The 14052-nt window shown below is 51.0% G+C and overlaps 1 protein-coding gene across 1 annotated transcript in view; it reads left to right on the top strand.

Moving 5' to 3' along the window:
- The window catches only part of pltp (phospholipid transfer protein), a 102443-nt gene that overhangs the window by 53096 nt on the left and 35295 nt on the right, over window positions 1-14052 (top strand). The window contains exons 7-8 of the mRNA XM_030087395.1: window positions 8578-8733; window positions 8802-8978. Of these exons, the coding sequence (XP_029943255.1) occupies window positions 8578-8733; window positions 8802-8978 (333 nt within the window). The remainder of the gene's footprint in view (window positions 1-8577; window positions 8734-8801; window positions 8979-14052) is intronic.

The following is a 14052-nucleotide window of genomic DNA, read 5'->3' as shown; positions in this document are numbered from 1 at the left end:
GAAGACCCCATTGCCCCCCCCGGCTCGTGAGTGTTGATGGAGTATATGTTGTTTGCGATTAAAATTGAGGGGCAGTAACCACACCGTGCTGCGAGTGAGGCGAAACAAGCAGTCCCATCTACCATCTACCTGAACAGCCCCCCCCCGACGTGTGTGTTTGTATGTATTTGGTCATGTTAGATGACTAAGTGCAGTTAAGACTGAGAGGCGAGCCACTGAAGGGTGCAGCGATTGGGTCCACTTAGATGGCCCCTTCCACCCTCCACCACACCCAACCTGATAATCCCGCCTTCCAAAGCCCTACGTGTGTGTGCATAAGAGCGGGGGTAGAGGGGGGTTCGGGGATGCCGCAGCACCCCCGTCTCCCAGGAGCCCCCCGATGAAGGACAGGGCAAGGAGCGCCACCCCCCCCAGGACCAGGGCGGACAGCGACCACAGCCAGAGAGCCACCGACCCAAGAAGCACACACCCATCATGTAGGAGTCTTTAAACCATGGAGGAGTCTTTAAACCATGGAGGAGTCTTTAAACCATGGAGGGACTCTGAGACCGACTCTGTGTGATTGGATTTAACAACTTGTGAACATGAGAGTGGTTTTGGAAACGTAAAAGAATATTGAAATGTGAATAGAGTGTTTTTTAAAATCCCAACAATCTCTCTCTCTCTGTCTCTCTCTGACGCTGACTCGTTTCTCTGTCTCTCTCTCTGACTCATCTCTCTGTCTCACAGGGTTTCCCCCAGAAAACTTGCTAAGCCTGGTGGTTGGACTGCTAGAGAAGCCCACCCGTGTTTATGGGAAAAAAAAAAAGTTAAAAGTTGACAGAAATTTTGAAATTATGACTACTTTGTGTTATTGTCAGCATTTATTAACATCACTTAAATTCAGAGTCTTACAGAAAGCCACAATCTTAAAACAAAGTTTTAACAAACAAACAAAAAAAAAAAAAATTAAAATAAATATAAAATGTTTTCACCTAAGTTAAATCCTAGTGAATCTTAAAACAAGCCTTTGATGTTCACATTTAAAGGTAAAATAAAGTAACAAAAATAAAAAAGTGCAAACATGATCAAGGTGTGAAAACAGGGCACTCAGAGGCTGGAGAGGTCTCTGCTGGACTGTGACCTCGTCTACTTTTTGAATGAAAAACTAAAGAAAACTTGCTGAAAAATTATTAGATTGCTTACAGTTATTAATATTCTTATGTTCTTTAAGTATTTGTTGTTTATATGGCGTTCACAGCAGTGTAGAAGTCCAGCAGTACCTCCTTCAGTCCAGCAGAGGGCGCATTGTTACTGTTAGATGTACAGTGCAGTGTGAAGCATGTAGAAGAAGAATGTGTATAAATGGAAAGAAGCATGTTGTTTGTTCTGCTTCATTAAACAGAAGCACCGCAGTTCCACCGTTTGGACAGTGAATCATTTTGAGGACAGAACACCAACCATTTTGGATTACATCCGCTAGTTTGATGTTTACCATCGCAACTCACAGAAGGCTGCTCTGACGACGTGCTAACATCCATGCTAACTCGCACCGGCTCTGCCTCATAAACGAGCCGCAGCTCTCTGATAAAACTACATGTCACCTCTGATTTGCTATGTGTTCACGTATCGACCATAAGGTGTCGCCATTGCAACCATATTACCAGATACCATTAAAAGCTTTAGAGACCGTCATTGGTATTGCTGTTTTGGTGCATAAAAAAAAAAAAAAAAAACACTTTTACAATTAACCAGCGACACTTAGCCTGGCGGGGAAAGGGGGGGGGGGGGGGGGGGGGGGGGGGCAAGAAAAGCCTGGTGGCCCGCCAGGCCTATAAAGCACTGAGGGAAACCCTGTCTCTGTCTCTGTCTCTCTCTGACTTGTCTCTCTGTCTCTCTGACTCGTCTCTCTGTCTTTCTGACTCGTCTCTCTGTCTCTCTCTCTGACTCATCTCTCTGTCTCTCTGTCTCTCTCTGTCTCTTTGTCTCTCTGAGTCGTCTCTCTGTCTCTCTGACTCGTCTCTCTGTCTGTCTCTCTGACTCGTCTCTCTGTCTGTCTCTCTGACTCGTCTCTCTGTCTGTCTCTCTGGCTCGTCTCTGTCTCTCTGTCTCTTTGTCTCTCTGACTCGTCTCTCTGTCTCTCTGACTCGTCTGTCTCTCTGACTCGTCTCTGTCTCTTTGTCTCTCTGACTTGTCTCTGTCTCTCTGAGTCATCTCTCTGTATCTCTGACTCGTCTCTCTGTCTGTCTCTCTGACTCGTCTCTGTCTCTCTGTCTCTTTGTCTCTCTGACTCGTCTCTCTGGACAGTTAGGCCTTTTTCTGGGGGAAGGCCCATTTTCATTTTGGGGGACAGAAATCCCAAAGTCCTCCACCAGGTGGCAGGGCGCCGGGTAGCCCCTTTCAGAAGCGGGGACCTTTGGGGCTCCGCCCCTGGCCACTCCCCCTTCACTTTGGAGGACTTTGCTTCATTTTGGGGGAAGATGAGCCAAATAGACTCGGGACTCCGCACCGGGTGCTCTCGCTCCGCTTTGGGGGACTTATGCTTCATATTGGGGCACTATCCATTCATTTCAATGCCGATCGACCCGAGACGCCAAAGGGGGTACTCATCTTCAGTCTGGGGTACTTATTCTTCATATTGGGGCGCTTTGTTTCATTTTGGGGTAAGATCCCCCAAATCGACCCGGTATGCCCAAAGGGGTACTTTTCTTCACTTTGGGGGACTTATTCTTCATATTGGGGCACTTTGTTTCATTTTGGGGCAAGATGCCCCGAATCGACCCGGGAAACCAAAAGGGGTACTCTTCTTCACTTTGGGGCACTTCCCCTCCCAATTGGGGCACTTTGGACGTGTGCTTTGTCAAAGCGCCCCGAAAACTGTCGGGGTGACCCGTGGGGGGCGGGGGGTTCCACATGGGGCACTTCAGTTCACTTTGGGGGACTTTGTCCCCAAACCTTTCCGGAAGCCTCCCGACCGGGCCGGGGGGTGGGGGCCTTTTGGGCCATGCCCCCTTGCCTTTTGGGGTGCTTTTTTCCAATTTCTGGCACTTTGGACGGGATCCGCGGGAGAGTGCCCCGAAGCGAATCAGGGCATACGAGGTGTCGTGGGAAGCTACCGTGCAGGGTGCTTACTTTGATTTGAGGACTTTTTCCCCGAACCTTCTTCTTTAACAGTCACAACACACCTTCTTATTAGCTCTCAGTCAACACATCTTGCAGCTCAGAATGTTGATTTTGTACATTTGAGTCCCCCAGACATGTTGCTTCATTTCCGGCTACTTTTCCGATTGACAAAGTGCCCCATATATACCTGCTTCAGTTTGGAGTACTTTTTAAACTAAGAAAGTAACCCAAATTTATCTCCAGCTTTTGGCTGACAGTCAAAGATTAGACTGCATAAACAACTACCTTTCCTGTTGCAAAAGACAAGTTTATTTTCTTTTAGGGGTGAAAGCAGTAGCGCGGTGGTGCACTGACTAATGCATTGTTTGTCATTTTATCAGCGCTTGAAAGACCACTTTATATGTACACTGTCGCTTAATGTATTCCAAGGCAGCAGGTTTTTAATTCCCCCCTTATTAGAGGCGGTATAATATACTGTATATAAACTCTTAAATTGGATAGGTGCATTGACTGTCTGCACTAAATGTCACTTTTGCATCACTGGATACCATGAAGCAGTCTCCTATCAGTTGGATGTCAGTCCTGTGGCCTCAGACAAAAGCCTGGCATTGATGAGGTACTCTGCCAGACTGATGCTGGCAGGTGAGCCCATTACGGTAACCTGGTGGTCAGTCGATCCATCCACTGGAATTGCAATCTTGATCTGGACAACCTAAATCTACCACCTTCAGTTTAGGGTACTTTTTATGAGGTGTTCATTTTACCCCAGGGGTACGAAATTCTTCAGTTTGGGGCACTTTTTGAATGGAGAAAGTAACCCAAAATGAAAACTTCCCTTCGAAGTAGGGAGAGAGGTCTTCAAGACTTCAATTTGGGGCACTTTTCAAAATTGGAAAAGTAGCCCAAAATGAAACCTTCATTTCAGGGCAGGCAGGAGCTGGGCAATGGCTTCATAATTTTACCTCGTCGGAGTCCCAGGGGCACGGAATTCTTCAGTTTGGGGCACTTTTTGAATGGAGGGAGTAACCAAAAAGGAAATCTTCCCTTCAAGGTTGGGAGAGGGTTCTTCATTTTGGGCTACTTATCAAAGTAGCCCAAAATGAAGCCTCACTGTAAGGGAAGCTCAAAAGTGTTGACTTCATTTTGGGCTACTTTTCCAATGCAGAAAGTAGCCTAAAATGAAGACTTCATTTTGGGGGACTTTCTCAATTTACAAAGTAGCCCAAATTTACCTCCACATAGTTCCCTGCCGCGACAAGAAACCTCTTCATTTTGGGGTACTTTTCATGCTTAAAAAGTCCCCCATTTTCACTTCAGTTTGGGGTACTTTCTGATGTTTGCAAAGTAGCCCAAAATGAAATCAGCCTACTCTTCATTCTGGGGCCTTGAGTGGGGGATGGGCAGTCTAGTCAGTCTTCCCTGAGGTCAAAGCAAGATCTAAAAGTCCTGCGAAGTCGCTCGTTCCGTGCGAATCCTCGCAGAGGGGTCTCACGCCATCCCGCGTTCCCGATCTGGGGTCTCTAGGGTGACGGGGGGGCTCCGGGGGGCCCGAAAAGAGGTGTTTTTCAAAAAGTATCCCAAATTGACTTGGAGCAGTTAAAAGTGCCCCTATTTGAATCTGAAAAAGGAGGGAACGCCAATTATCTTTAATATTTCAGCAACACTTTGAGCAAGACGGTTGAAATTTAAGTATGCGCATCGTGTCGCTGCGTGCGACAAAGTGTGCCAGGGGTCATACACCTGCGACCTTCCCAAGTGCGAAAGGTCAACCCCTACGGGCCGAAAGGTCAAGCCGCGACTCTGTTTTTGCACACGGATCGCAAAAGGCTTTGAGCGAGAAGGTCGAAAACGGAGTCTGCACATCGCGATCCCGCGCTCGACCAGTGTGCCGGGTCTCGGACTGGTGCGACCTTCCCAAGTGGTCAAGGTCACCACCTCTGACTTTTGGGGGACTCTTTGAATGGCAAAAGTAACCCAAGTTGAAAAAAAAGAACTGCTCAAAATGGCTTCCTCTTGGAAAGTCGACCCAATTTCCAACTATGTGGCTTCCCGGATTAAGCCGTGCAGGTGGCCGTTGGTCCCGTCTTGATACGCCCTCCCCGAAGCTAGTTAGCTTTCCGGCGCACGTATCGAGACGCAACTTTCAGAGGCTGAATCTACGTCTGAAATGAGGCCCAGAGGCCAACTTTCAAGCGGTTCGGTGCTACTGCGTGCAAACAGCGAGCCGTCGAAGCTCCAGAAAGGCGAGTTTTCAAAGGCCCGCCCACCCACAACTTTAGGTCCGATCGGCACCGAAGCCACGCCTCTGGACTCGGCCCAGGCCCCTCTACCACATATTAAAAGATCGGCCTCCTCGGACCTTTACAAAACCACCTGCTCTATTCCGAGCAACTCTGTCAGAATGGTGTCTGGGGCTATGGGCCTGACAGCCTGCTGAAGCAGTTCAAGCATCCGAGCCGAAAAACCTTCCAAAGGGCGAGCGGAGAATTTTTTTTGATTTCCCGGTAGAGGGGCCCCACGCCATCCTACACTACCAATCTGGGATCTCTAGGGTCACGGGGGGCTTCGCAGGGCCCAAAAAAGGGTCTGTTCCTAAAGTAGCCCAAATTTACCTGGAGCTGTTATAAGTACCCCTATTTGAAATTGAAAACGGCGGGAACACCAATTATCTTTAATAATTCAAAAACGCTTTGAGCGAAAAGGCTGAAATTTTAGTATACGCTTCGTGTCGCAGCAAGCGACAACTGTATGTGTCGTGCGCCTGCGACCGTCCCAAGCGCGAAAGGTTAACCCTAATTGGCTTAGAGGTCAAACTTTCAGTCCCTTTTTTTTCCTACTTCACAAACGGTTCGAGGTAGAAGGTTGAAAACCGAGTGCTGTCACTCGTGTTGTCACGTGCAACCACTGTGCCGGGTGTCGTGTGCCTGCGACTTTCCCAAGTGCGAAAGGTCAACCCTAATTGCCTGAGAGGTCAAGCCGCAACTCTCTTTTGGCTCCTATTTCACAAACGCTTTGAGCGAGAAGGTTGAAAACGGAGTCTGCGCATCTCGACCCCGCGCTCGACCAGTGTGCCGGGTCTCGGACTCGTGCGACCTTCCCTAGTAGTCAAGGTCACCCCCTTGTCAATTCGGGGCACTTTCTGTCAGTTTTTGGATATCCTAAAATGAAGTGTCAATCATTTAGGGGACTCGGGTGGGGGATGGGCAGCCGACTCTTCTCTGAGGGAAAACGGAGGCTGCAGGCTGGCTGTGAGAGCAGTCTCCCATCCCCCGCACCTCAATAAGGGGCACCCCAATTCATATTGGGGTACTTCTCCCAAAAAGCACCCCGAAGGCTACCGTTTGCCCCTGGGAGTGATGTCATGGCCCCGCCCACCTCAATAAGGGGCACCTCAGGTCATTTTGGGAACCTTTGTCCCAAACGCTCCCAAAGTGGCTGGGATTGATGTCCTGGCCCTGCCCACCTCGGTAAGGGGCACCCCAGGTCATTTTGGGACACTTTTGCCCAAAACACCTGGAAAGCCGTCCGTTGACCCTGGGTGCGGTCGTGGTGGCCCCGCCCACTTCAGTAAGGGGAACTTTGTTTCATTTTGGGACACATAGGGACAAGCGGTCCCAAAATGACCTGGGGTCCCCCTTATAGAAGGGGCGGGGCCGTGACGTGACTTCTTGCATTTGAAAAGTGCCCCAAAATTAAGGTCTTCATTTGGGGATACTTTGCCAATGGGAAAAGTAGCCCAAATTTACCTCCTTCACCTCGTGGTCTCCTGCCCCGAGGACCTCTTCAGTTTGGGGTACTTGTGGTGCTTGAAAAGTAGCCTGTTTTGACTTCATTTTGGGTTACTTTTTGAATAGAGAAAGTTGCCTAAAATGAAATCAGCCTCTTGTGCATTCCGGGGCCTCGAGTTATGGTCGACTCGGTCTTCTTGGAGAGGCAAACAGAGCCTGCTGCTGGCTGTCGGAGCAGCCTCCCATCCCCCACATCTCAATAAGGGGCACCCCAGTTCATATTGGGGCACTTTTGCCAAAAAGCACCCCGAAGGCTACCGTTGGCCCCCGGGGGTGATGGGGTGGCCCCGCCCAATTCAATAAGGGGCACCCCAGGTCATTTTGGGGACCTTTGTCCCAAACGCACCCAAAGTAGCTGGGAGCGATGTCCTGGCCCCGGCCACCTCGGTAAGGGGCAACCCGAGTCGTTTTGGGGCACTTTGTCCCAAAGTGTCCCAAAATTACCTGGGGTGCCCCTTATGGAAGGGGGCGGGGCCACGACATCGCTCCTGGTGACCGACGGGACACTTTGGGACAATGTGTCCCAAAATGACCTAGGGTGCCCCTTATTGAAGGGGGCGGGGCCATGGCGTCGCTCCCGGCGACTAACTGGACACTTTGGGACAATGTGTCCCAAAATCACCTGGGGTGCCCCAAACTGAAGGGGGCGTGTCCTGGGGTGGCGACATGCACCTGGGGGCGTGGCCCACCTGTAAATTTGAAGAGAGTTCCCTCTAGAGCCATTCAAAATCATTACAAAAAGTGGCCTCTTATTACCAAAAGTCACCTTAAATCAAGGCTACTTTTGCTTTATTTTGGGGTCTCGGGTAGCCCAAAACGCAAAGTCCCCCAAAATGAGGGGCCCCAATTCCATTGGGTTCACTTCGGCTACTTTGTAACCCAAATTTACCTCTCCCGAATGCCCAAAATGAAGCATTCCCTAAGTCTCTCTGAGTCGTCTCTGTCTGTCTCTCTGACTCGTCTCTGTCTCTCTGACTCGTCTCTGTCTCTCTGACCCGTCTCTGTCTCTCTGTCTCTTTGTCTCTCTGACTCGTCTCTGTCTCTCTGAGTCGTCTCTCTGTCTCTCTGACTCGTCTCTGTCTCTCTGACTTGTCTCTGTCTCTCTGTCTCTCTGACTCGTCTCTGCCTCTCTGACTCGTCTCTCTGTCTCTCTGACTCGTCTCTGCCTCTCTGACTTGTCTCTGTCTCTCTGACTCATCTCTGTCTCTCTGACTCGTCTCTGTCTCTTTGTCTCTCTGACTCGTCTCTGCCTCTCTGACTCGTCTCTCTGTCTCTCTGACTCGTCTCTGTCTCTCTGACTCATCTCTGCCTCTCTGACTTGTCTCTGTCTCTCTGACTCGTCTCTGTCTCTCTGACTCGTCTCTGTCTCTTTGTCTCTCTGACTTGTCTAGCCCCTCTGACTTGTCTGTCTCTCTGACTCGTCTCTGTCTCTCTGACTCGTCTCTGTCTCTTTGTCTCTCTGACTCGTCTCTGTCTCTCTGACTCGTCTCTGCCTCTCTGACTTGTCTCTGTCTCTCTGACTCGTCTCTGTCTCTCTGACTCATCTCTGTCTCTCTGTCTCTCTGACTCGTCTCTGTCTCTCTGTTTCTTTGTCTCCCTGACTAGTCTGTATCTCTCTGTCTCTTTGTCTCTCTGACTCGTCTCTCTGTCTGTCTCTCTGACTCGTCTGTCTCCATGTCTGTCCCAGATCTGTCCAGCGCTGAACCACGCCGCTCTGGTAGATGTGAACTCCATGTTGGACACGATCCCTGTGAGGACGGAAGTGGACGAGTTCATTGGAATTGATTATGCTCTGATTGATGATCCAGTGGTGACGTCTCAGAGCCTGGACATGCACTTCAGGGTAGGATTTGGACCGATTGGGTCCAGTCTGGAGAACACTGCTGGTGACGGTGTATGTTCTTCCTGCAGGGGATGTTCTTCGACCTGGCCCACCAGAACATCACGCAGGTGAACTCGGCGGTGGACCCGGTCATCAGAGAGTACGACCGGATGGTGTACCTGGCTCTGTCCGAGTTCTTCTTCGACAGCGGCATGTTCTCCTACTACACTGCAGGGATCTTCCAGACGGAGATCGTCAACGAGAAGGTTCAGCGCCACCTGTCCACCCTGCACAGCTTGCTCTCTCTCCCTCTCTCTCTCTCTCTCTCTCTGTCTGTCTCTCTCTCTCTGTCTCTGTCTCTCCTCTCTCTCTCCCCTCTCTCTCTGTCTGTCTCTGTCTCTCTCTGTCTCTCTCTCTGTCTCCTCTCTGTCTCTCTCTCTCTGTCTCCTCTCTCTGTCTCTCTCTCTCTCTCTCTCTCTCTCTGTCTCCTCTCTCTGTCTCTCTCTCTCTCTGTCTCTCTCTTTCTTGCACTGCATGCTGGGTGTGTGTGTGGGGTGTGTTGATGGGGGAATGGAGCTGAGTGAGTGATCGGGCACAAGTTTCCACCTTCGTGCTGTCACTCTTGGGGAGAAGGTAAGGGCTTTTGGCTTGGTAGAGGTTGGTGCTGTGGAGTTGGTGCGGTCGGAGCCGGCGGGGCGTGGCGGCTCCCTCCGAGGACGGCGCCCAGCCGCCCTCATTGAAACACGGGGTCAGGGTGGTTGCTGATCCGCGGTTGGCTGTGGAGCAGGTGTTGCTGGGTGTGGGAGAGCGAGTGGGCCATGCCAACATCACATACGGCTCGCGAATGAACAAGGCTGTAGTTGTGTTTTTGCACAAGGTGCGCTTGGTTCATGAGCTCGTGGAAAGCGGGCTGGTTTTGGATAACGAGTTTGTGGCAGTGTCTCCACTGTTTGTTCCATCTGTCAGAGTGACTGTATCTGGCGAACCTCCGTTCGTTTCCAACAACAGTGTCGAGAAAGAGCTGGTGCGCTTTGGTAAATTAGCCAGCGGCCTTAAACCTGTGCGTCTCTGGTGTAAAGACGCCAGACTCCAGCACGTGCAGTCGCTGAGGAGGCAGTGCGTCATGTATATTAACGATCCCAGCGGAGCGCTCCAACTGTCATTTGCGGTTAAACATGAAAACTGACACTACACTCTGTACGTGAGCTCGGGGAGTATGAGGTGTTTTGCGTGTGGTGACATTGGACACAAGCGCTCGTTCTGCCCCCACCGAGAAGCCCGAGTCGGGGAGTCTGAGCGGGAGGCGGGGGGCGAGGGAGCAGCGGAGACTGGAGAGCAGGAGCAGCTTGCCGGCCCCCCCGGGGCCGTGGGGGCTCAGACCAGGACAGAGGCGCCCGAGCCACCGGCTAATGTCAGCAACAGCACAGAGGGGGGGCGTGAGCTGCAGGTGACAGACCAAACACCGGGGGAAGTTCTGACAGTGCCCCGCCCCCAGTGCTCAACGCAGAGCGCGGTCCTGAGGCTGCCGGGGCGGGGGAGGAGCCTGGGGATGGCGTTGCAGAGGAGGGGGCAAAAGGACAGTGAATGTACAGGACTTCTTTCTAGATCTGGATGGTTTTATAAACTCGGTCAAGAAAATAAAGAAACAGGCTGGTATTGAACAGTTGAGCCAAATGAAGAGGTACAGGCTATCCAAGCTGTTAAGTAAAGTTAAAAAGGACAGAGGGGTGAAGAGGACTTCTGACCTGCAGTAATGGGTGGTGCACAGTGGTGCTTTCCTCTTTACGTCTTTGTTTCTTTTACTGTCTTCTGCCTCCCTTCTCTATATTCCAAGGACAGCCTGAGAATAGGAACATTAAACATTAATGGTGGCAGGGATCGCATCAAACAAGCAGCCGTGGCCGACCTTATGAGGCTGAAGTGCATAGATGTGCTACTCCTACAGGAGACACACAGCACTGCAGATAATGGGGCTGCTGGGAGGAGAGCTCACCCGGGGTCAGTCTTTCTGAGCCAGAGCTCGAATGTGAGTGCTGGGACAGCCAGACTCTTTTCCAGCCGAGTCACTTCAAATAATGCGACTCATGTCGAAGTGGAAAAGTGCAGGTTACATGTAGTGCATGGAACAATTAGAGACACACACTTTGTTTTTATTAACATCTACGCACCAAATATACCAACTACCCGTATGCAGCTGTTTCAGACTTTGGATACATATTTGAGGAACCACACCAGTAACTCTGTAGTGCTGTTGGGCGGGGACTGGAACTGTACAACACATCCACAAGACAGAAACTCGGAGGAACCCCACCCACCCCCAGCCTCATTATTGGCTAATATTATTCAGCAGAATGATTTGGTGGACGCATGGAGGCAGTGTCACCCCGCGCTACGTCAGTACACATGGGTTCGTGTCAGTGGGGGGAGGGTGAGTGCAGCACGTTTGGACAGAATATATATAAACCAAACTCACAATAATGGCGTTAAGGGCACCAAAATCCATTCTGTTGCTTTTTCAGACCATCACTTAGTAACGTTAGACTGTGCAGTGCCACCTCGTGAAGCACGCTGTCCTTACTGGTGCCTCAACATAAAACTATTGCAGGATGCTTCCTTTCGCCAGGCTTTTGGACTGTTCTGGGAGCAGTGGAGGTCTAAAAAGGTGGAGTTTGAGAATGTCCTGAAGTGGTGGGAGGTGGGGAAAGCACAAATTAAGGAGTTTGTCCAGCAGTACACTGTACACACCCATCATTCAGGGAGGGAACAGTTGGAGCAGTTAGAAAGGGAGGTGTCTATCCTGGAAGAAGGGGTAATCAGTGGGACAGGAGCCACCACCACATGGCGAAGCAGGAGAGGCGCGTTGAGAGCATTTATGAATGAAAGAGCCAAGGGGGCTCTAGTGACGAGCAGAGTGACCTCTCTGACTGACATAGATGCAGCAACGCGTTACTTCTTCAACTTAGAGAGAAAGCCCAGGACTAGTATGGAGCTCATGCACCTTAAGCGGGGCAACGAGGAAGTAACATCAGACCCCAAGCTTATGAGGGACGAGGCAATAGGCTTCTATACAGAACTGTTTAGCATTGAAAACTGCGATGAGTCCCGTCGGAGGCAGATGTTTGATGGCCTACTGCAACTGGATGCATCGCAGGCAGAGGCTCTTGATGCCCCGTTTCACTTTGAAGAACTGACGGCGGCGGTGCAGCAGCTTAGCAGCAGCTTAGCATTGGCCGGGCCCCGGTGATTGACGGGCTGCCCCCTGAGTTCTATAAGCACTTCTGGGCACAAATTGGGAGGATGTTTACCAGGTTTTCAAAACTTCCCTAGAGTTGGAGAGCTTCCCTCTGCACTGCACAAGAGCTGTTCTAACCCTTTTGAGAAAAAAAGGGGGACTTAAAGGCACTATCCACGATTTTAATTTAACCACGGCGAGAAAAATGCTTTTTACATCATGTACTAGCAAGTCCATGCTACATTTCTGTGCAAAAAAAAATATCACACATTGATCAGCGTGTTCTGGATATCTGCCCCCCAAAGCGCTGCCTGAGGATTTAGCGTGATGCCCTCTCTGCTCCAGTCGCAGCGCAGCAGCAGGGGGGCGGGGGGGAGAGAGGCCATCTTCAGCGCGTGCACAACACCAGTAAACAGACCAGCATGGAAGCCGAAGGAGCAACAAGCTCCTTTCTGCATTGAACATGTAGTGACAGGGTGAAATATGGTTTACCTGAGACGAAGCGGCCATTTATTTTGAACAAAAAAGAGTGGAAGTGGCTTCTGCTGTGTGAGGATTGTGCACGCGTACGGGATGTGCATGTAGCGTCGTGCACGCTGAGTGGGAGCAGAGCGGAGGGGAGGGGGAGGGTTTTCTCAATGTGAGGAACCAGTCAGAGAGCTCGGGGGCGGAGCCAACATTTCAAACTGAAGTCAGGGCTCAAAATTGTGCAGAATCACGGAGAGCTCCTTTAACTCTACTGCAGAACTGGAGGCCGGTGTCCTTGCTTTGCTCAGATTATAAGATTATGGCGAAGGTCTTAGCCAACAGGTTAAAAGATTGTTTAGATTCAGTAATTCATCACACCCAGTCGTACTGCATTCCGGGTCGTACAATTATGGGCAACCTCTTTCTGCTTAGAGACCTCATTGACTTCGCAAGGCTTAAAAGCTTAGACCTAGAGTTGATCTCCATCGATCAGGAGAGGGCCTTCGACCGGGTGGATCACTCCTATCTGTTTAACGTTCTGGCGGCTTTTGGTTTTCCAAAGAGATTTGTGTCCTGCATTAGTCTGCTGTACTCACGAGCAGCAGTATTGTTGGAAGTGGGGGGAGAGTTAAGTTGTCCGATTGAAGTCCAGAGGGGCGTTCGGCAGGGCTGCCCACTGTCTGGCATGTTGTACACTTTGGCCATTGAACCGCTACTCCACCAGCTGAGGAAAGGTCTCAGAGGTTTTACACTGGCGGATGACATCTTCTGTCTGTCTGCCTACGCTGATGACCTGACTGTGTTCATCACGGATCCCGCAGATGTTCAAACTCTGCAGCAACAGCTGGATTATTATGAACACGCCTCCTCTGCCAAAGTCCACTGGTGTGAATGTGAGGGGCTGCTTCTTGGACGGTGGACTCAGCATACAGCGCCCGCACTCCCAGCTGGACCGCAGTGGAGGACTGAGGGAATGAAGTGCCTTGGGGTGTACCTGGGGAGCGAGATCTTGCAGGGCAGGAACTGGGACTGTCTCGGGGAAAAAGTGAGCGCCAGATTGTCTCGGTGGACATGGGTCCAGCCCCAGCTGTCTTACAGGGGGAGGGCTCTGGTGATCAACAACCTGGCTGCCTCCACCTTGTGGCACAGCTTCACTGCTCCACCCTCCACCACGGAGCTGCTGGACATTCAGAGACGGCTGGTGGATTTCTTCTGGGGGGGGATTCCACTGGCTGGGGGCGGCAGTGCTGTACCTCCCTACTGAAGAAGGGGGCCAAGGTCTGGTGGACATCGCTAGTCGGGTGGCAGCCCTTCGTCTACAAACAGTGAGACACTTCCTGTACGGTCAGAATCCGCTGTGGACCGCCTCGGTACTGCTGTGTGGAGTCTGGAGGCTCGGTTTTGATAAACACCTGTTCTTATTAGACCTTCAGAGCATGGACACAACTGGGACCTCTGCCTTCTACCTGTCAGTACTGAGGGGTGGAGGTCGGTCCTGACTGTGTCCAGAGACCAGCTATATGGACGGACGGAGGAGCCACTGTTTCACAACCCACTGGTCAGGAGCAGCCTGCTGGACTCTGCAGCAGTGAGGCGACTTTCTTGGAGTCAAACTTGACCAAACTGGCCGATTTGAGGTC

The sequence above is a fragment of the Salarias fasciatus genome, unplaced genomic scaffold (assembly GCF_902148845.1).
Source record: "Salarias fasciatus unplaced genomic scaffold, fSalaFa1.1, whole genome shotgun sequence".
Taxonomy (NCBI): Eukaryota; Metazoa; Chordata; class Actinopteri; order Blenniiformes; family Blenniidae; genus Salarias; species Salarias fasciatus.
The sequence above is the reverse complement of the archived record's forward strand: the minus strand, read 5'-3'. Positions and strand labels throughout refer to the sequence as shown.